At 42.5% G+C, this 23,583-nt stretch overlaps 1 protein-coding gene across 17 annotated transcripts in view; it reads left to right on the forward strand.

Moving 5' to 3' along the window:
• col25a1 (collagen type XXV alpha 1 chain) overlaps positions 1-23,583 on the forward strand; it is a 193,911-nt gene that overhangs the window by 145,468 nt on the left and 24,860 nt on the right. For 16 of the 17 annotated variants that reach the window (XR_014381379.1, XR_014381380.1, XM_082965040.1 and 13 more), the window contains exons 12-22: positions 78-140; positions 1,066-1,134; positions 2,341-2,385; positions 2,686-2,730; positions 5,397-5,474; positions 16,309-16,332; positions 17,499-17,543; positions 17,629-17,673; positions 17,896-17,976; positions 18,187-18,249; positions 18,495-18,545. Coding sequence is in view for 15 of the 17 variants with exons in the window: in XM_082965040.1 (XP_082821166.1) it covers positions 78-140; positions 1,066-1,134; positions 2,341-2,385; positions 2,686-2,730; positions 5,397-5,474; positions 16,309-16,332; positions 17,499-17,543; positions 17,629-17,673; positions 17,896-17,976; positions 18,187-18,249; positions 18,495-18,545 (609 nt within the window). In the remaining 2 variants the exon portion in view is untranslated. The remainder of the gene's footprint in view (positions 1-77; positions 141-1,065; positions 1,135-2,340; positions 2,386-2,685; positions 2,731-5,396; positions 5,475-16,308; positions 16,333-17,498; positions 17,544-17,628; positions 17,674-17,895; positions 17,977-18,186; positions 18,250-18,494; positions 18,546-23,583) is intronic. The other variant, XM_082965041.1, reaches the window with a different exon arrangement.

Genomic DNA, 23,583 nt, shown 5'->3' on the forward strand with positions numbered 1-23,583 from the left:
ATTTGTTGAAATAAAAAAGAATAACAGAGTAAATTAGCTATTTTATGATACATCTTTTATCTCCTTCCTGATTACAGGGTGAGCCTGGATTCCTAGGACCTCAGGGAGAACCGGGGCTCCCAGGACTACCAGGAACCAAGGTACGTTTCAATTTGATCAATAACAGTCAAATATGGGTCATAAACCATGTATGTCTTGCATATACAATAGCGTGTGAGTGGATGGCTAACACAAACAGACTGTGGGTTGTTAAAGGAGGGTTATCCGAGAATGCTGTGACAAGGTAAATAAAATGACAGTCAGATCTATCACTGTCATTGTCATGGTCATGTATAACTTAGTAAACTTTAGGAGACCTAACAAAAGGCCTTACCAAGAAAAACTTCCAAAAGGACTAATTTGAGGCAGTTACTCTGGCTTAACTGTACTACTGAAATAGATTTTGAGCGCAAAGCTAATGATATGTGTGCCAGGTTCGTGCAATGTGGGTATGATAAGAGTGTCATTGACCAGGCCTATACCCATACTAGAGAGACTGAATGTTAAAACCTACTCAATGGCAAGAATGGAAACCAGGACAAATCGACCCCATGATTGCTTTTTTCCACGGACTACAGCCCATGCGGCCGTGATCTTGCAGAGTTACTCCACCTCAAGAATTTCATTTGGCGAAGGGCTCGGCACATGCATACTCAGGCTGACAGGCTCTCGTTCAGGCAAATGAGAAATAGTTGCATTCAGGCTATCCGGAAGGCCAAAGTTAGTTACTTTAATTCAGTTGGTGGTACAGTAACCGAAAAAGGTTGGGAACCACTGTAGTAGGAGATACAGTTTGTTGCTTGACTCAACATTCATTTTTACACATGGAATCCTGAAACCTGAAGATTGGCCAACCCTCCAAGCTGAAAATAATTATTAATGCAAGCATCTCAGTTTGGTTGACCTCTCAGACAAGTGCGTTCATGTAATGATGAGATGGGCATTCCATCCATGGCTAAAGGGGCCAGAGAGAGAGTCCTCCAGGCCACAGTCCCTGAAAGTGTCTTTCTTCTCTTCTGTCTGTAGGGCGAGCGAGGGGAACTTGGCCCACCAGGCAAGGGAGAGCGGGGCGAGCCTGGACAGGCCGGTCAAAAGGTAGGTGTTTGGGGGGCTGGCCTGGGACACAAGAGAGAGAGACCATTCAGTGATGTGATTTGAGCAAGTGATTCAAGCAAGTGCATGTTCTTTATCTAACATTCTAAGCTCTACCTTTTCGATCATTGGTACAGCATTTGCTGCTCTCTAGTGGCTTTTATGTTTCCAAACATCCAAGGTGAAGCAAGCCTTGACTTCACCGAAGACTAGGAAGGTTCTGATAAACTAGAAAGATTCAGTAAATTAAGGTTTTTGCAAACTTTGATCAACGGTAGAGGCCTTCCTTATATTACACATTGATCAAGGAACATATTCTGCTTTGTATGCATTCAGAACATTGGCTTAAAGGGGCAGTGCAGTCTGTGCAGTTTTGTACAGTGAGCTCCTGAAGTATTGGGACAGTGACACATTTTTTGTTGTTTTGATTCTGTACTCCAGCACTTTGGAATTGAAATGATACTTTGAGGTTGAACAGTTTAGAAATTACAGCACTTTTTGAACATAGTCCCACCATTTTAGGTGGTGGGACTATAGTCCCACCATAGGCCCACTATTTTACTGTATGTGTATTAGTAGTATTTGGTCCTATATTCACAGCACGCAATGACTACCCACAAGACATGTTAACCTCTCACCATTACAATAACAGGGTAGATTAACATTTTTTGTATGATATTTGTGCTTCTGTAACTTTCTCACTCAGTTTTTCACATTTCATTCAGGATTATGCATAATCATCAATGTTTAGAAACAATACAAACAACTCCAAAATGACACAATACATTATTTACCATTCATTTCTATTGGGCACAAAATAATCTGAAACATAATCTGAAACAATTAAATAGAAAATTCGTCCAAAATGTGTAGAGTGACATTTGCAGGGACTGGAGTTCAAATAAACACATTTTGATTGGATTTCTTATTATGCCAAAAGGCCGTTAGAGTTGATGAAGCAAACATAAAACACTTAATCAACAATATAATTATGGTTACCCTTCCGTGCCACCTTTGCTTTAATATGATATTCCTCTCTTATGTGGACTGGAAAATGTTTTAAGTCACAGCATGTAAGATGCTTAGTCATACAAATGCCTATTTGTAGTATGGCCCTGTCTTACAATCAAAAGTGTTTGCTCATACTGAGGGGTCATGTGGTGACTTACTACTCTCCTGATGCGCCTTGTCTGTCTACCTCTCCTGCAGGGAGGGCCAGGAGAGGCAGGGAACCCAGGCCCTAGAGGTTCAAAGGTCAGTGCATGACACCTGATTATTTGTATTTTTTATGACATATCTACAGTTCCGCTATGGCTGATGATGATTGGCCAACACTGATATATTGAGGAATCACTCTTGAGAGCAATTACAAAGCGCACACTGCAACATTCCCAATGAGTAAATGTTTTATGGGGAAAATAAAACAAATGGCATTGTCAGCAAATGGATCATGTATTATTCTACTCTGTTTTAAGACACTGTAGGTCTGTTTGTGATAAATTAATGTACTCCATGCATGTTCCTACATCTTACAGCCTTTTCTTACTAACTCAGGGAGAGACAGGAGACAAGGGAGACCTGGGCTCTATGGGACCAAGGGTGAGTGCACTCAACAGAATGTAAAAAAACAACAACATAATATATCAGTAAAGTTACACTTGTTGCACTTGTTACTAGTAGGGCACTTAATACTCAATAAACACTAGAGGACATTGTTCATCCTCATATGTCATATTGAGAACATTTCTATTACACACAACTTTGTATACAAAAACAATGAACAATGCACTTTTTGAGTAGCTCTTCCCCCTTGTGCATAGTCAATGAAACTTGGGACTAAAAGCCTAGTATCCACCAGAGGGGAGTGTTGCACTAGTGGCACTAATGATATTGTATGTGTATTACATTATCTACTATACCCATATCCTGCTCTGACTGATTTAACCATCAGAGGTGTCAATGTTTCGATAAAGAGTACAAAAGATGATTTGTCATCTGTTTCTATTACTGCAGACTTAAATCCATGGGCACAAACTTGTTTGAACTATGCAATTAAATTAAACAAGCTGTGGGGAAATATAATGCTAAACTCCACTATGCAAATCCTCTGAGATGAATTTCATTAAGTTGAGGAGATCAAATACATGTTTAAAATAATCCTTTTGATATTCAATTATTACCTCTGTCAACCTAAGAAGCATCCTGGTATTATCCTAAAGAAAATACAGTAATTAGGCAGGCACCTGATAACTATATAGGCCTATTGTCAAAAGCATAATATAGCTACTGTAGTAGGTAAGAGCTGTGTGCTGGAAAATGTTGGTAGTGCATGAATTTAGGCCTTGTGTTGCTCATGTGAATTTCCTTATTTTTGGCTTCAGAGCAGCCAAATGTCTAATTTAAAGGGATAGTTCACTCAAAACAATATGTTTTGAATTTTGTTCATATAAGTCACATACAGTGGGGAGAACAAGTATTTGATACACTGCCGATTTTGCAGGTTTTCCTACTTACAAAGCATGTAGAGGTCTGTAATTTTTATCATAGGTACACTTCAACTGTGAGAGACGGAATCTAAAACAAAAATCCAGAAAATCACATTGTATGATTTTTAAGTAAATAATTTGCATTTTATTGCATGACACAAGTATTTGATCACCTACCAACCAGTAAGAATTCCAGCTCTCACAGACCTGTTAGTTTTTCTTTAAGAAGCCCTCCTGTTCTCCACTCATCACCTCTATTAACTGCACCTGTTTGAACTCGTTACCTGTATAAAAGACACCTGTCCACACACTCAATCAAAAAGACTCCAACCTCTCCACAATGGCCAAGACCAGAGAGCTGTGTAAGGACATCAGGGATAAAATTGTAGACCTGTATAAGGCTGGGATGGGCTACAGGACAATAGGCAAGCAGCTTGGTGAGAAGGCAACAACTGTTGGCGCAATTATTAGAAAATGGAAGAAGTTCAAGATGACGGTCAATCACCCTCAGTCTGGGGCTCCATGCAAGATCTCACCTCGTGGGGCATCAATGATCATGAGGAAGGTGAGGGATCAGCCCAGAACTACACGGCAGGACCTGGTCAATGACCTGAAGAGAGCTGGGACCACAGTCTCAAAGAAAACCATTAGTAACACACTACGCCGTCATGGATTAAAATCCTGCAGCGCACGCAAGGTCCCCGTGCTCAATCCAGCATATGTCCAGGCCTGTCTGAAGTTTGCCAATGACCATCTGGATGATCCAGAGGAGGAATGGGAGAAGGTCATGTGGTCTGATGAGACAAATAGAGCTTTTTGGTCTAAACTCCACTCGCATGTTTGGAGGAAGAAGGATGAGTACAACCCCAAGAACACCATCCCAACCATGAAGCATGGAGGTGGAAACATCATTCTTTGTGGATGCTTTTCTGCAAAGGGGACAGGACGACTGCACCGTATTGAGGGGAGGATGGATGGGGCCATGTATCGTGAGATCTTGGCCAACAACCTCCTTCCCTCAGTAAGAGCATTGAAGAAACACACAGCCAGGGCAACTAAGGAGTGGCTCCGTAAAAAGCATCTCAAGGTCCTGGAGTGGCCTAGCCAGTCTCCAGACCTGAACCCAATAGAAACTCTTTGGAGGGAGCTGAAAGTCCGTATTGCCCAGCAATAGCCCCGAAACCTGAAGGATCTGGAGAAGGTCTGTATGGAGGAGTGGGCCAAAATCCCTGCTGCAGTGTGTGCAAACCTGGTCAAGAACTACAGGAAACGTATGATCTCTGTAATTGCAAACAAATGTTTCTGTACCAAATATTAAGTTCTGCTTTTCTGATGTATCAAATACTTATGTCATGCAATAAAATGCTAATTATTTAATTAAAAATCATACAATGTGATTTTTCTGGATTTTTGTTTTAGATTCCGTCTCTCACAGTTGAAGTGTACCTATGATAAAAATGACAGACCTCTACATGCTTTGTAAGTAGGAAAACCTGCAAAATCGGCAGTGTATCAAATACTTGTTCTCCCCACTGTATGAACAAAATATAATACAATCCTAAAAAAAAATGTGCAGTCATTTATTTCCAAATAGAGCACCTTCAAAACTGTGATCTGTTTTTTGACATGCAAATAGTTTTGGGGATTGTATTAATGGTGGACAAATGCTCTAAATACTAAAGATTGTTTTGAGTAAACTATGCCTTTAAAATATTGTATTGGTGTTTACTTATATTGAACTTGGATTTTAATTAACATCTAAATGTTATACACACGCAGGGACCCCCTGGGCAGAAAGGTGACCAAGGAGCCACTGAAATCATTGATTACAACAGGAACATCCAAGAAGCTTTACAGGTCAGAAATACCATGGTCTCCAGCTTAAAGGAAAGATTCACCCATTTTGAATGTTATGTTGCTTTTGTTCTTCTCTGAGCGACGTTCTACCAATTCAAGGGGGTAATTTCATGTTTTCATGTGTATCTGAGCTATTGCCGTTCAAGCAGGCAGAAATTTGGCCAGTATGACATGGCGTTGCAATAAAGCCGCTCTCACTACACTGGAAGTTAATAGGAATAAAACTTTTAGAACGCAAAAATGTCTATCATATACATGTCAAATTTCAATCCTGGCCGATGTCATTACGCAGGAGGTTGTCTTCTCTCGAATGAGGCATTGATCTTATTTTTGCGAAATTCCTACCTCGAGAAATATGTAATTTAAAAGAGGGTCCACCATATTTCTGCCATTTGTCTGCCTCTTCAGTCAAGGCACATCGATCTGCAGGTTGAACATGGTGAGATTGTAGACTCCTAAATTGATGCACTTTGTTTAGGCAATTTTACAGCTAATTAGCTACTTCACATGCTGATATTGACAATTGAATTATTGTGTAACTACAGTGCCTTCAGAAAGTATTCACACCGCTTGACTTTTTCCACATTTTGTTATGTTACAAAGTGGGATTAAAATACTCTGTCAGTGTAAGAAAAATTCTAACATTTGTAAAAAAAAAAATAAAAAAAAATGTATATACACTGAGTGTGCAAAACATTAGGAACACCTTTTCTTTACATGACAGACTGACATGGTGAATCCAGGTGAAAGCTATGATCTGTTCAATCAGTGGAGATTAATGGGAGGAGAAAGGTTAAAGAAGGATTTTTAAGCCTCGAGACAATTGAGACATGGATTGTGTATGTGTGCCATTTGTATTATTCCGGATTCCCATTAGATACTCTGTGTACATATAGAGAGAGGGTTCCTGGTTTCTGTATTTATTATTATTATTTGCGTATATTATAACAGGGAAAACATATTGAGACCTAGGTTTCTTTTACAATAAAATGCAGTTATGGGAAGCACAAATAAAACATTACAAATCACCCAGGAAAACTGTTACATTCTTCCACAAATAAGTTCCCAATCATTACTTTAAATTGCTCGAATGGCACTAGAACATCAAGATGAAATTAATTTTGAATTTTGTTCCAGCATTAAAACTAAAAGCAGATTTACCTAGCTCCGTGGAGACCTGAGGAACCTCAAGAGTTAAACAATCCTGTAAACTCAGGTGTCTATACTTCAACAGCAAAGTTAGATAAGACAATTTTATGAAGTAGGGCCTTGTAAACAAAAAGGGAGTAATGTAGAGATCTACGGGTCTTTAGAGAAGTCCAGCCAACCTTTGGATACAGGATGCAGTGATGAGTATCAAAACTGTCACCTGTAACAAAACGAAGGGCACTATGGTAGACGGCATCCAAAGGTTTAAGAGTAGTAGCAGCTGCTCGTCGATAAATAATATCACCATAATCAAGAACAGTTAAAAGGTTGACTAAATAATATGCCTCCTACTGCTTAGAGAAAGGCACGATCTGTTTCTGTAGAAAAAGCCAACTTTAAATCTTAGCTTCTTAACCAACTCATCTATATGTGTTTTAAATGTATTTATATGCGAGCACACGTTCGATTGGAGAACCATCTAATGAGTCAACATGTAGTTCATCTGATTAATTATTATGGGAGTTTGAAAACAACGTGTACTGTATTTTGTTTTACCTGTATTAAGCAAAAAATAATCAAGGGATTCCTGCATAGCTTTAACATCTGACTGTAGTTTTGACACAGCCATATCAACAGTTGGTCAATAGCATACATAATAGTATCATCCACATTTAATTTGAGTGTCTAAAGCATTTACAAGATCATTAACAACTAAAGTTGTTGCTGCAATAGTGCTATGCCCAGGCCTAAACACTGATTGGTTTACATTCAAAATGCATTTCTCAGATAAAAAGAGCAAAATTGTACATTTACCAAGGATTCGAGAATCTTAGCTAGACAAGGAAGCCTTGAAATGGGGCGATAATCATTAAGATCACTACTATCCACGCCCAAATGGAGAAGCAGCACAAGAGCTGATTTCCATACTTTTCAAATATTTAGTCCGCACTTAAGCAGACCAGCATCCAGTTGGTCGGCCCCTGTGGATTTCTTGTTGTCTATTGCTAGCAAAGCATCCAGGACTTTTTTTCTGTAAATAGCCTAAAAGAAAAGCTTTGACTATCATTTCTCTGGTCATTCAGCAAGTTTCACAGCCCAATAATCAGCATACAACCCAATATCATTGTGAATAGGTTTAGAAGTTCTTTCAAAGCGATAGCACACTGAAATTAAATGTATCAATGATGGCATTTTTTCCCGTAATGAGGCCAGTGTCTGAATTAATTTATTGTGGCAGAGAAGAAGAAGTAGAACCCGTCAGGGATTTGACAGTTTTCCAGAATTTAGCCGGGTTCCCAATACAATCTTAAAGAGTGGTTACTTAATTATCAGATTTAGCTTTTCTGATGGGTTTTCACAATGATTCCTCTGTTGCTTTAAAGCTGGCCAGTCTAGGCCTAAGCCTGTGTTCCTGGCCTTGACCTAAGTATAATCTCTAATGAATTTTGATAATTCCGGAGTGTACCAGGCAATCGATCAGCTACAATATTGATTAGCCACAATAGTATTGAATACATCTGCAAAGAGGCTCAAAGCTAAATCAGGTTCAGTGATCGCTGAAATACAATCAATGTCATTAAAATAAAGATCATGTAAAAATAAAGCCTGTTCACTGAAGTTTTTAAAGATCCTCTTTGTGATGACATGTGGCTTCGATTTTTGTATTCTCACATCTCTAACACAAACAACTGTGCAATGGTCACTGATGTCTTGGGCAAAGACACCAGTTTCTCTGTTGTATTTGTTCAAATAAGATCAAAGTTGACTTTGAAGGATCTCTAGTCTATTGTTGGGCCGTGTAGGCTTAGTCACCAGCTGGGTTAGGTTCAGATCATTACACGTTTTTTTAGATAGGAAATGCAGGCTTTCGACTAATCAGAATTTAGGTCACTTTTACTAACTTCTGACTTAGTAAAAGAAAACAAACTAGTTAGCCAAGGGAGGACGTAGACGTCTATAACAGTTATGGATACATTTTTCCCCAGACAAAGGCTTAAAGATAGTAGCTAAACATTTTGGGCAAGGGAAATGGATTTCAGTAAAGACACAAATTATTTTTAATAAAATTGGTCACTCCTCTGAACACATGATAACCCTCACCACTATGAATATCAGTCCAGAATATCCCCAGTATCACGTTTTAGGGAAGACCCAGATGCAGACAGTGTCGAAGTAACAAAAGTTTATTACTAGAACAGGGGCAGGTAAAACGGAAACAGGAGACATAGGGCTGTGAGACATGGGTTTGATTTTAGACACATGAAAAGTGTGATGTATACAGAGGGTATGGGGCAACAGAAGATGAACAGCAAAGGGGCTAATGACCTTGAAGATGGGGAAAGGGCCGATAAACCGGTTGGAAAGTTTGCGGGAAGAGCGGGGGCTGATAGCCCAGGGAACACTCAAAGGGTGAGAGACCCGTGGCAGAGCAAGGAAGAGTGTTCTGGGCATATTCGACCAACACTAGTTGCTGGCTCCAGGTGGGGTGGTTGGCGGAGACCGGGTAGCGAAGAGTTGTTTCCAAGTCTTGGTTGGCTCGCTCCGACTGGCCGTTGGACTGGGGGTGGGACCCGGAGGACAGGCTGGCCGACGACCCAATTGAGTGTGCAGAATGCCTTCCAGAACCGGGACCAGAACTGAGGACCCCGGTCTGAGACCATGTCTACTGGGAGTCCATGGATCCGGAAGAAGTGCTGCACCATGAGCTGGGCCGTCTCTTTGGCAGAGGTTAGCTTGGGGAGAGGAATGAAGTGTGGGGCTTTGGAAAACCAATCCACTACTGTCAGGATGGTGGTGTTGCCATCAGATGGGGGGAGACCCTTGACAAAGTCCAAGGATATGCGAGACCAGGGACAGGCAGAGGTTGAAGGAGACCAGCCAGAGCTTGCCAAGGAGTCTTGTTCTGAGCACAGACCATGCATGTGGCGACAAACGGGGAGACGTCAGGAATCATGGTAGGCCACACAAAGGCCAGGGTCCAGGGTGGCCAGGGAGACGGCGTCGCTAACAGCCGGGTTACTGAGGGGCTGGGAGGTTACCATTGTGGTAGGCTGCCTAACAGGCAACCCGCGGAATTGCTCCAGCAATGTGTTCAACACTCGGTCATGGCGTTCGGCCAAGGTCTGGAACCTTTTCATAAGACCATGAAGCAACTCCTTGTGCCTTCCTATGGTGGCTCCTTGGGAGGAGATGGCGTTGCGGTGCTGGTCCCAGTCTGCTGGGTCAGTCATGGCCAGTTCGTACCATCACGTTTTAGGGAAGACCCAGATGCAGACAGTGTCGAAGTAACAAAAGTTTATTACTAGAACAGAGACAGGCAAAATGTCAGGTCAAGTGCAGGCAGAGGTCAGTAATCCAGATCAGAGTGAAAAGGTACAGAACGGCAGGCAGGCTCAGGGCAGGCAGAATGGTCAAAACCGGGAAAACTAGAAAACAGGAACTATGGCAAAAGACAGGAGCAAGGGGGAAACCGCTGGTAGGCTTGACAGACAAAACAACCTGGCAACAGACACACAGATAACATAGTTATAAATACACTGGGGATAATGGGGAAGATAGGCGACACCTGGAGGGGGGTGGAGACAAGCACAAAGACAGGTGAAACAGATCAGGGGCTGACACCAAGAGATCAAGTCAATACCAGAATGTCAGATTTTTCTGCATAGACCAGATCTTGATGTAATCCAGTTCAGTAAGCTCCTACTGCTCAGATTTATCAAACCAAGTCCTTTACAATTTTTAATATCACATGGAAACTCAAACAAGCTATGTTCAAAAGGCAGTTGCAGGCCCTGTCTGATGGCTGATATTGATATAGATGCCAGGCACACTATTGCCTCATCCCTCTCAACCATACCATTTTTCAATTCCTCATCAATCCACAGGGATTTAACAGTTTTTACAGTCATTTTCTTAATGGGTGAATGCTTTTTAGTAACTGGAATAAGCAATTTCATAAATGCTTCAAGTGCAGCGTCAGGATGTTCCTCATTACACACATCAGAAAACCTATATTTTACAGATTTTCAACATAAGAATCATTGCAAAACCTCTTGTATGATCGCTTATACAGTATTTTAGGTCCAGTCTTTGGAACTTGTGTGCCTAGATATGGCTATTAGTATTATGATCACAACATCCAATGGGTGTGGATACAGCTTTAGAGGGCGAATAGGAGAATGGGAAAGACAAAAGATTTAAGTGCCTTTGAATAGGTTATGGTAGTAGGTGCCAGGCGCACCGGTTTGATTGTGTCAAGAACTGCAACGCTGCTGGGTTTTTCACGCCCAACAGTTTCCCGTGCGTATCAAGAAGGTCCACCACCCAAAGGACATCCAGCTAACTTGACACAACTGTGGGAAGCATTGGAATCAACATGGGCCAGCATTCCTGTGGAACTCTTTCGACACCTTGTTGAGTCTATGCCCCCTACGAATTGAGGCAGTCCGGAGGGCAATTTTTTAAAATTATAATAATATATTAGAATCCCCTTTTGGCAGTGATCACAGCTGTGAGTCTTTCTGGGTAAGTCTCTAAGAGCTTTCAACACCTGGATTAACATTTGCCCATTATTCTTTTCAAATTCCTTCAAGCTCTGTCAAATTGGTTGCTGATTGCTAGACAACAATTTTCAGGTCTTGCCATAGATTTTCATGCAGATTTAAGTCAGCAACTCAGGGACATTCACTGTCTTATTGGTAAGCAACTAGATTTGGCCTTGTGTTTTTGGTTACTTTCCTGCTGAAAGGTGAATTCTGCTCCCAGTGTCTGTTGAAAAGCAGACTGAACCAGGTTTTCCTCTAGGATTTTGCCTGTGCTTATTGCCATTCAATTTCTTTTTTATCCTGAAAAACTCCCCAGTCAAGCATACCCATAACATGATGCAGACATCACTATGCTTGAAAATATGGAGAGTAGTACTCAGTAATGTGTTGTATTGGATTTCCCCCAAACATAACACTTTGTATTCAGGACAAAAAGTGAATTGCTTTGTCACATTTTTTGCATTATTACATTAGTGCCTTGTTGCAAACAGGATGCATGTTTTAGAATATTTGTATTCTGTACAGGCTTCCTTCTTTTCACTCTGTCAATGAAGTTAGTATTGTGGAGTAGTTACAATGATGTTGATCCATCCTCAGTTTTCTCCTATCACAGCCATTAAACTCTGTCACCATTGGCTTCATGGTGTAATCAGTGGTTTCCTTGCTCTCCGGCAATTGAATTAGGAAGGATGCCTGTATCTTTGTAGTGACTGGGTGTATTGATATACCATCCAAAGTGTAATTAATAACTTCACCATGCTCAAATGGATATTCAGTGTCTACCAATAGGTACTCTTCTTTGCAAGGCATTGGAAAACCTCAATGGCTTTGTGGTTGAATCTGTGCTTGAAATTCACTACTAGACTCAGGGACCTTATAGATAATTGTACGCGGGGCACAACTTTCACCCCCAGTTTTGTCATTTGAATGTGATACAAACTGAGGCAACAGTGTGCTTTAGGACCATGCGGACGCCTCCGAGCGGTTGGGTAGGCTGTTTGGAGTGTTTTTCCAACATCAACAAAAATATATACAGTACCAGTCAAAAGTTTGGACACACATACTCATTCAAGGGTTTTTCTTTATTTTTACTATTTTCTACATTGTAGAATAATAATGAAGACATCGAAGCTATGAAATAACACATTTGTAATAAATCTGTGAAGCATTTATTTGGGATGCAATTTTTGAGGCTGGTAACTCTAATGAACTTATCCTCTGCAGCAGAAGTAACTCTGGGTCTTCCTTTCTTGTGTCGGTCCTCATCAGAGCCAGTTTCATCATAGCGCTTGATGGTTTTTGCGACTGCACTTAAAGAAACTTTCAAAGTTCTTGAAATGTTCAGGTTTGACCGGTCTTCATGTCTTAAAGTAATGATGGACTGTCATTTCTGTTTGCTTATGTGAGCTGCCATAATATGGACTTGGTCTTTTACCAAATAGGGCTATCTTCTGTATACCACCCCTACCTTGTCACAACACAACTGATTGGCTCAAACACATTAAGAAGGAAAGACATTTCACAAATGAACTGTTAACAAGGCACAACTGTTAATTGAAATGCATTCCAGGTGACTACCACATGAAGCTGGTTGAGAGAATGCCACATGTGCAAAGCTGTCATCAAGGCAAAGAGTGGCTACTTTGAAGAATCTCAAAATCTCAATTTTTTTTAACACTTTTTTGGTTACTACATGATTCCATATGTGTTATTTCATAGTTTTGATGTCTTCACTATTATTCTACAATGTAGAAAATAGTACAAATAAAGAATATCCCTTGAATGAGTAGGTGTGTCCAAACGTTTGACTGGTATATTAAGTCAGTGCATGATGAAATTTACTTTTTTGCTTAAGTTTTCATGCACTGAATAAAAATCTAATGTTCAATGTGTTGCAATGTGTCGTGGGTATGCTTTTCAGCAGCAGGGACTGGGAGACTAGTCAGGATCGAGGCAAAGATGAATAGAGCAAAGTACAGAGAGATCCTTGATGAAAACCTGCTCCAGACTGCTCAGGACCCCAGACTGGGGCAAAGGTTCACCTTCCAACAGGACAATGGCCCTAAACACACAGCCAAGCCAACATAGGAGTGGCTTTGGGACAAGTCTTGGAATGTCCTTGAGTGGCCCAGCCAGAGCCCGGACTTGAACCCGATCTAACATCTCTAGAGAGACCTTAAAATAGCTGTGCAGCAACACTCCCCATTCAACCTGACAGAGCTACAGAGAAGAATGGGAGAAACTCTCTAAATACATGTGTGCCAAGCTTGTAGCATCATACCCAGGAAGAATCAAGGATGTAATTGCTGCCAATAGTGCTATATCAAAGCACTGAGTAAAGTGTCTGAATACTTATGTAAATGTGATATTTCCAGGGTTTTTAAAAATAAATTAGCAAAAATGTCTAAAAACCTGTTTTTGCTTTGTCATTATGGGGTATTGTGCGTAGATTGATGAGGGAAAAAACAATTTAATCAATTTTAGAATATGGCTGTAATGTATCAAAATGTGGAAAAAGTCAAGGGGTATGAATACTTTCTGAAGGCACTGTACATGATGAGATGGTTATGGATAAGCAGTCAAGCATCGATCATCATGTCACCAGAATAAGACCCTCCATATTCATTGGAAAGGAACATCAAGATCACCTTAACTTATTTCATCTGTAGCCTAATAAACTGCATGGTTTCCTGAGTCATAATGTGAGGACCACACACCATATAATCGCGTGACTCCAAGTTTACTTCAATATGATGGTTATTATATCAATATTTGCGCATAAAGGCATTTCACAACCATTTCTCGCATAATACATTTTATTGACAGAAAAAGATCCTACCATGCCAAACATTATTATATATTATATGTCAGCATTTACAGTGAGGGAAAACAGTATTTGATCCCCTGCTGATTTTGTACGTTTGCCCACTGACAAAGAAATGATCCGTCTATAATTTTAATGGTAGGTTTATTTGAACAGTGAGAGACAGAATAACAAAAATATCCAGAAAAACGCATGTCAAAAATGTTATAAAATGATTAGCATTTTAATGAGGGAAATAAGTATTTGACCCCCCTGCAAAACATGACTTAGTACTTGGTGGCAAAACCCTTGTTGGCAATCACAGTGGTCAGACGTTTCTTGTAGTTGGCCACCAGGTTTGCACACATCTCAGGAGGGATGTTGTCCCACTCCTCTTTGCAGATCTTCTCCAAGTCATTAAGGTTTCGAGGCTGACGTTTGGCAACTCAAACCTTCAGCTCCCTCCACAGATTTTCTATGGGATTAAGGTCTGGAGACTGGCTAGGCCACTCCAGCACCTTAATGTGCTTCTTCTTGAGCCACTCCTTTGTTGCCTTGGCCGTCTGTTTTGGGTCATTGTCATGCTGGAATACCCATCCATGACCCATTTTCAATGCCCTGGCTGAGGGAAGGAGGTTCTCACCCAAGATTTGACGGTACATGGCCCCGTCCATCGTCCCTTTGATGCGGTGAAGTTGTCCTGTCCCCTTAGCAGAAAAACACCCCCAAAGCATAATGTTTCCACCTCCATGTTTAACGGTGGGGATGGTGTGCTTGGGGTCATAGGCAGCATTCCTCCTCCTCCAAACACGGCGAGTTGAGTTGATGCCACAGAGCTCCATTTTGGTCTCATCTGACCACAACACTTTCACCCAGTTGTCCTCTGAATCATTCAGGTGTTCATTGGCAAACTTCAGACGGGCATGTATATGTGCTTTCTTGAGCAGGTGGACCTTGCGGGCCCTGCAGGATTTCAGTCCTTCACGGCATAGTGTGTTACCAATTGTTTTCTTGGTGACTATGGTCCCAGCTGCCTTGAGATCATTGACAAGATCCTCCCGTGTATTTCTGGGCTGATTCCTCACCGTTCTCATGATCATTGCAACTCCACGAGGTGAGATCTTGCATGGAGCCCCAGGCCGAGGGAGATTGACAGTTCTTTTGTGTTTCTTCCATTTGCGAATAATCGCACCAACTGTTGTCACCTTCTCACCAAGCTGCTTGGCGATGGTCTTGTAGCCCATTCCAGCCTTGTGTAGGTCTACAATCTTGTCCCTGACATCCTTGGAGAGCTCTTTGGTCTTGGCCATGGTGGAGAGTTTGGAATCTGATTGATTGATTGCTTTTGTGGACAGGTGTCTTTTATACAGGTAACAAACTGAGATTAGGAGCACTCCCTTTAAGAGTGTGCTCCTAATCTCAGCTCGTTACCTATATAAAAGACACATGGGAGCCAGAAATCTTTCTGATTGAGAGGGGGTCAAATACTTATTTCCCTCATTAAAATGCAAATCAATGTATAACATTTTTGACATGCGTTTTTCTGGATTCTTTTGTTGTTATTCTGTCTCTCACTGGTCAAATAAACCTACCATTAAAATTATAGACTGATCATTTCTTTGTCAATGGGCAAATGCACAAAATCAGCAGGGGATCAAATACTTTTTTCCCTCACTGTATACAATTCTAGCGTAACGACCTGTTTCCATCACAGCTGTCGTGATTTTTTTATTATACAGTATGACTTTACTCGCATAAAAACTGTGGATGGAAACGTGGTTACAGTAAATTATAGGAATTTGTGGTTTTGGGTGGATTTTTCCTATAAGTTAAACATTAATGTCTGGCCAATTGTGTTGCTTGCTGTTCAGAATGTCAGTTTTGAGCTGCATTCCTATATGAGATAGATGAGTTGTTAGATGAACCTCTGAAGTACTATTTTGATTTGGGTTAATGGTGAAATATTTTTATGTGGCCCCCACCACAATCATGTCAAATTTACAGCATTAAAATTCCATATTCTTTAATGGTCTTGAAAATGTATAATTCTGTGCTTCAGTGGATGTCAGGCAATCTACTACAGTCCCCTTTTAAAGCATTATGACACCTTTACAACAGAGGATCTCATTCTTATCCTACTATCTGACTAATAAAATTGCTTGTGAACCTACATCTGAGTGTACTGTACAATGCTTTCAAATACTCCAGACAGTTCAAATTCCATCTGGCACAGTTTGTATGCTAGGTTACTGAAGAGGGAGAACTATAGCATGCTGACAGGTTTGTTTCGTGCATAACCAGTTATCTTATCTTTCGCCTCCTCCCTGGCCGACCACAGAAGATTACCACTATTACAGTGACGGTAATTCACCTCTATTCTGTTTGAGTGATGTACCATTGATCCATCATGAACCCAACCCCACCCTGCCCTCCCCTGCTCATTATCCTCTTTTCCCAGCTAACATGTAACTCCCACACATTGTTGCTTAACACTAAGACAACGATAATTCCTAAATGACGTGTTTGTGCTTCTGTGAGATGGCGTAAGCATTTTCATATTGGGAGTGGTCACTCAAGTGTGAAAGAATGTATTGAAGTCCATCACAATGTCGTCAATCATTAAAAGACACTAGACATTAACCCCCACAAACTATCCCAACTCTGAAGAAGTGTATGTGTGTACACCACCATGTTGCTAGTCTGGTCCCAGATCTGTTTGTACTTTTTGAAACTCCATTGCTGTCATTGTCAAGCAAAACTGTTTGGTATTATGACAGCGAATGACAAGGAGTTAGCATGACAGCACAAACAGACTGGCACTCAGGCTACCATGTACTGTATCACCTTTCATGGCAATATGTGTAACCTAGAAAGTTCATGTGTATAAACAGATTAATATTTAATATTGTAATATTGGTGTTGAACATATTCACATTTTCTGGCTTATGGTGATCTCAGGTTTCTTGGTAACTTCTATTTATATTAAAGGTCACCTATCAAATTAACTTTGCTATACTGTAACTTGGCACTTACTTTCAGAGGATATGGAGATTATTTTAAACATAAGAAATAAGATGATCTGATTATGTTAGTTGCAGTTGACCCACACTATCCTTGCAACCTTGGTGAGGGAATTGTTGTGATCTCTTTCCATCATCATTGTTATGTTAATTTTGAAGTGATTCGTAACATGTGTAAGGATATGTTTGTGTCTATCTATTCTATTTCAGTCAAATTGAGTGATGAGTTTACAAATTGTCCATTATTTTCTATTTAATTGTCGCATTGACTGAATTTGAGTGGAATTGACACCAACCCTGGCCTATATTCATGTACTACATGTGTATTTTATTTTTATTTAACCTTTATTTAACTAGGCAAATCAGTTAAGAACAAATTCTTATTTACAATGACGGCCTACCGGGGAACAGTGGGTTCTGGTTACTGGCCCAACGCTCTAACCACTAGGCTACCTGTCACCCCGTATATGATGGTAATAACAATAGAATATTTATCTTGTGAATCTAGGGTCCCCCTGGGCCTCCTGGATTATCAGGACCAGAGGGAATCAAGGTAATCCATCACTCTCTGTGAGCGTTCGTATGTGTGTGTGCAGCAAGCAGCGAAATCCATTGCCAAAATACATTCTCTGTTTCAGGGAGATCAAGGCATGCCTGGCCTCCCTGGACTGGACGGTGAAAGGGTAAGTAGACCCAGATGTCTCAGTACCCAGTCATGCCTAGTAAAGATATAGGCCATCAAAAACCATTCTTGAAGATTCTTACATTTTACATTGGAGTTCCTAACTAATCATTAATCAAATATGAGGGAGGAAGACACACAGCCCTCCAGGAATTTAGTTTGACACCCCTGCAATACATTTTCCCATTTTGATTGTCATTCTGATTACTCTACCTCTGCCCAGGGTTTCAAAGGTTCCAAAGGAGACATGGGAATCCCTGGCACATCTGGAGATAAAGGAACTGTTGGCTTACCTGGTTTACCAGTAAGAGTCTATTGATTAACCTTAACACATATGAATTATTCCTGACACCAATAGGTGATAGCAAATAGCTTCAGTGTTGACAATAACCACTATAACTTCCTTTTGTAGGACAGCATTTACAGATAAGATATGCTGACTGTTGATTTATTAAGTCTTGAACACTTTGAGCAGCATTCTTTAGAATGTCATAATGAATGTTCTGTTTCTTAGGGCGTCAATGGATTGAAAGGAGATAAGGGTGATTCTGGTTTGCCTGGTCCTGAAGGGCCCTCAGTAAGTTAACTCAAAACGGACATACAAATGTATTACATCTACATATAGCAATGCATTTATTCAAGATACCAATAAAGCATCAGGGAAGTTCCTTCACACTTAGGTTTTCTCACTTCATAGGCCTGAAACGGTCAGTGTATGATCTTACAGTGCTATATGATGACAAAAGCTATATAATGGTGATTATGTAACCATTTGAGTAATATTGGTTCAACCTGATCAGATTGTCTCCCTCTCACATGCAGATTATTGGCCAACCTGGAGCACCTGGGCCCCATGGCCCCCCAGGCCCCATGGTGAGTTGTCCCCCTAAATCAAGGTTGGGCAGTTCCAGTCCTCAAGGGCCGTATTTGTGTCACACACACACATCTAATTAAACAAATTGTAATTGTGGTCTAAAGTGAAGACTATTAGTTGATTATTTGAATCAGGTGTGTTAATGTTCGGTTGGAGTAAAAGTGTGACACCCTCGAGAACCAGAGCTGCAACCCCTACCCTAGAACATCCACTACACTTTTAGAAAAAAAGTTCCAAAAGGGTTCTTCGGTCCTCATAGGGGAACCCATTTTGGTTCAAGGTAGATCCCTTTTTGGTTCCAGGTAGAACTCTTTTGGGTTCCATGTAGAGCCCTCTGTGGAAAGGGTTTTGCATGGAACCCAAAAGGGTTCTTACAGGGAATCAAAAAGGGTTCTTCAAAATGGGACAGCCAAAAGAACCTTTTAAGGTTCTAGAGAGCACCTTTTTTTCTGAGTGGTAAACAACTAAAATGCATCTCTGGCTGGTCTATGCAGTGGCCAAGAGGCATATTACCATACAAGGAAATGTAAGTGCAAGCCAGACAGCCAGTCAGATTTTAGATTGCCATTGAATTTTGGATTCAGTGTCATGGCGTTTCAGTCTAAGCTGTTATAATGTGTCATGTAGATGAAATAACAAGACCCTGAAGTTATTGTTCATGTTGATGTTATTGTTCATGCAATATGTGTCATAGTTCAAAGAGACAATATGGTACCACCCTTTTCTTAAAGCTGTACATGTCAGAAGGTGAGTGTAGCTAGTGCAACGTACTTTACTCAAAAATAAAGGCACAAGGTAACAAATACACTTGACCAATAACAAAACGGTAAATATTACGCACCGGTGAAAACAGCACCCGTCGAGAAACCAGCCATCATGTACCAAAATGAACATAGAAGCAATCACGCACAAAAATATGGGGGAAACAGAGGGTTAAATATATGAACATGTAATTGGGGAATGAAAACCAGGTGTGTAGAAAACAAAGACAAAATCAATGGAAATGAAAGGTGGATCAGTGATGGCTAGAAGACCGGTGACGCCGCCCGAACAAGGAGAGGGACCGACTTTGGTAGAAGTCGTGACAGTACGCCGCCCGAACAAGGAGAGGGACCGACTTCGGCAGAAGTCGTGACAGTACCCCCCTCTTGACGCGCGGCTCCAGCAGCGCACCGGGGACGACCCGGAGGGCGAGGCGGAGGGCGATCCGGATGGAGACGGTGGAACTCCCGCAGCATTGATGGGTCTAACACGTCCTCCACCGGCACCCAGCATCTCTCCTCCGGACCGTACCCCTCCCACTCCACAAGGTACTGAAGGCCCCTCGCCCGACGCCTCAAATCCAGTATGGATCGAACTGCATACGCCAGGGCCCCCTCGATGTCCAGAGGGTGCGGAGGAAACTCCCACACCTCAGACTCCTGGAGTGGACCAGCCACCACCGGCCTGAGGAGATACACATGGAACGAGGGGTTAATTCGATAATCGGGGGGAAGCTGTAACCTGTAACATACCTCGTTCAGTCTCCTCAGGACTTTGAATGGCCCCACAAACCGCGGGCCCAGCTTCCGGCAGGGCAGACGGAGGGGAAGGTTTCGGGTCGAGAGCCAGACATGGTCCCGGTGCGAACACCGGGGCCTCACAGCGTTGGCGATCTGCGCAGGTTTTCTGGCGCCTCACGGCCCGCTGAAGGCGCACATGAGTGGCGTCCCATGTCTCCTCAGCGCGCCTAAACCAGTCATCCACCGCAGGAGCCTCGATCTGGCTCTGATGCCAAGGTGCCAGAACTGGCTGGTAGCCCAGTATGCACTGGAAGGGGGAGAGGTTAGTGGAGGAGTGGCGGAGTGGCGGAGCGAGTTCTGGGCCATCTCTGCCCAGGGCACGAATGCCGCCCACTCCCCCGGCCGGTCCTGGCAATAGGACCGCAGAAACCTACCCACATCCTGGTTCATAATCTCCACCTGCCCGTTACTCTCGGGGTGAAAACCCTGAAGAGTAAGGCTGACCGAGACCCCCAGACGTTCCATGAATGCCCTCCAGACCCTCAACGTGAACTGGGGACCTCGATCAGATACTATGTCCTCAGGCACCCCGGAAGACGTGTGAAAACAAGGCCTCCGCAGTCTGTAGGGCCGTAAGGAAAACTGTTCCACAATGACCAGGATTGTGGTGTTACCCTGTGATGGAGGAAGATCCGTTAGGAAATCCACCGACAGGTGCGACCACGGCCGTTGTGGAATGGGTAAGGGCTGTAACTTCCCTCTGGGCAAGTGCCTAGGGGCCTTGCACTGGGCGCACACCGAGCAGGAGGAGACATAAACCCTCACATCCTTAGCCAAAGTGGACCACCAGTACTTCTCACAAAGACAGCGCACTGTCCGACCAACAACTCTGGATGACCAGAGGAGGGTGACGTGTGGGCCCAATAGATCAAACGGTCGTGGACAGCAGATGGAATGTACAGACAACCAGCTGGACATTGGAGGGGAGTGGGCTCTGTACGTAACGCCGCTCGATGTCCGCGTCTAGCTCCCACACTACCGGTGCCACCAGGCAAGAGGCCAGAAGTATGGGTGTGTGATCCATGGGCCGCTCCTCTGTGTCATACATCCGGGACAGTGCGTCTGCCTTCGCGTTCTGGGAACCTGGTCTGTATGATAGGGTGAAAACATGGCCCACCTTGCCTGGCGAGGATTCAGTCTCCTCGCCGCCCGGATGTACTCCAGATTGCGGGGGCCAGTCCAGATTTTTATTTGTATTTTTTATTTATTTCACCTTTATTTAACCAGGTAGGCAAGTTGAGAACAAGTTCTCATTTACAATTGCGACCTGGCCAAGATAAAGCAAAGCAGTTCGACAACATACAAAAACACAGAGTTACACATGGAGTAAAACAACATACAATCAATGAATGCAGTAGGAAAAAAAATAAAAAATAAAATACAAATAAAAATAAGACTATATACAATGTGAGCAAATGATGTGAGATAAGGGAGGTAAAGGCAAAAAAATGCCATGGTGGCAAAGTAAATAAAGTATAGCAAGAAAAACACTGGAATGGTAGATTTGTAGTTTGAAGAAAGTTCAGAGATAAAATATAAATAATATGGTGCAAAGGAGCAAAATAAATAAAATAAATAAATACAGTAGGGGAAGAGGTAGTAGTTTGGGCTAAATTATAGACGGGCTATGTACAGGTGCAGTGATCTGTGAGCTGCTCTGACAGCTGGTGCTTAAAGCTAGTGAGGGAGATAAGTGTTTCCAGTTTCAGAGATTTTTGTAGTTCGTTCCAGTCATTGGCAGCAGAGAACTGGAAGGAGAGACGACCAAAGGAGGAGTTGGCTTTAGGGGTGACCAGAGAGATGTACCTGCTGGAGCGCGTGCTACAGGTGGGTGCTGCTATGGTGACCAGTGAGCGGAGATAAGGGGGGACTTTACCTAGCAGGGTCTTGTAGATGACCTGGAGCCAATGTGTTTGGCGACGATTATGAAGCGAAGGCCAGCCAACGAGAGCGTACAGGTCGCAGTGGTGGGTAGTATATGGGGCTTTGGTGACAAAACGGATGGCACTGTGATAGACTGCATCCAGCTTGTTGAGTAGGGTATTGGAAGCTATTTTGTAAATGACATCGCCGAAGTCTGTTTGGCAGCATGAGTGAAGGATGCTTTGTTGCGAAATAGGAAGCCAATTCGAGATTTCACTTTGGATTGGAGATGATTGATGTGAGTCTGGAAGGAGAGTTTACAGTCTAACCAGACACCTAGGTATTTGTAGTTGTCCACAAATTCTAAGTTAGAACCGTCCAGAGAAGTGATGCTGGACAGGCGGGCAGGTGCAGGCAGCGATCGGTTGAAGAGCATGCATTTAGTTTTACTTGTGTTTAGGAGCAGTTGGAGACCACGGAAGGAGAGTTGAATGGCATTGAAGCTCGTCTGGAGGGTTGTTAACACAGTGTCCAAAGAAGGGCCAGAAGTGTACAGAATGGTGTCGTCTGCGTAGAGGTGGATCAGAGATTCACCAGCAGCAAGAGCGACATCATTTATGTATACAGAGAAAAGAGTTGGCCCAAGAATTGAACCCTGTGGTACCCCCATAGAGACTGGCAGAGGTCCAGACAGTAGGCCCCCCGATTTGACACACTGAACTCTGTCAGAGAAGTAGTTGGTGAACCAGGCAACGCAATCGTTTGAGAAACCAAGGCTACTGAGTCTGCCGATGAGGATGTGGTGATTAACAGAGTCAAAAGCTTTGGCCAGGTCAATGAATACGGCAGCACAGTATTGTTTCTTATCGATGGCGGTTACGATGTCGTTTAGGACCTTGAGCGTGGCTGAGGTGCACCCATGACCAGCTCTGAAACCAGATTGCATAGCGGAGAGGGTGCGGTGGGATTCGAAATGGTCGGTAATCTGTTTGTTGACTTGGCTTTCGAAGACCTTAGAAAGGCAGGGTAGGATGGACATAGGTCTGTAGCAATTTGGGTCAAGAGTGTCACCTCCTTTGAAGAGGGGGATGACAGCAGCTGCTTTCCAATCTATGGGAATCTCAGACGACACGAAAGAGAGGTTGAACAGGCTAGTAATAGGGGTTGCAATAATTTCGGCAGATAATTTTAGAAAGAAAGGGTCCAGATTGTCAAGCCCAGCTGATTTGTAGGGGTCTAGATTTTGCAGCTCTTTCAGAACATCAGCTGAATGGATTTGGGAGAAGGAGAAATGGGGGAGGCTTGGGCGAGTAGCTGTGGGGGGTGCAGTGCTGTTGAATGCAGTAGGGGTAGTTAGGTGGAAAGCATGGCCAGCCGTAGAAAAATGCTTATTGAAATTCTCAATTATAGTGGGCTTATCGGTGGTGACAGAGTTTCCTATCCTCAGTGCAGTGGGCAGTTGGGAGGAGGTGTTCTTATTCTCCATGGACTTTACAATGTCCCAGAACTTTTTAGAGTTGGAGTTGCACGAAGCGAATTTCTGTTTGAAAAAGCTAGCCTTGGCGTTTCTAACTGCCTGTGTGTATTGGTTTCTAACTTCCCTAAAAAGTTG

The sequence above is a fragment of the Salmo salar genome, chromosome 18 (assembly GCF_965601325.2).
Source record: "Salmo salar chromosome 18, fSalSal1, whole genome shotgun sequence".
NCBI classification, from domain to species: domain Eukaryota; kingdom Metazoa; phylum Chordata; class Actinopteri; order Salmoniformes; family Salmonidae; genus Salmo; species Salmo salar.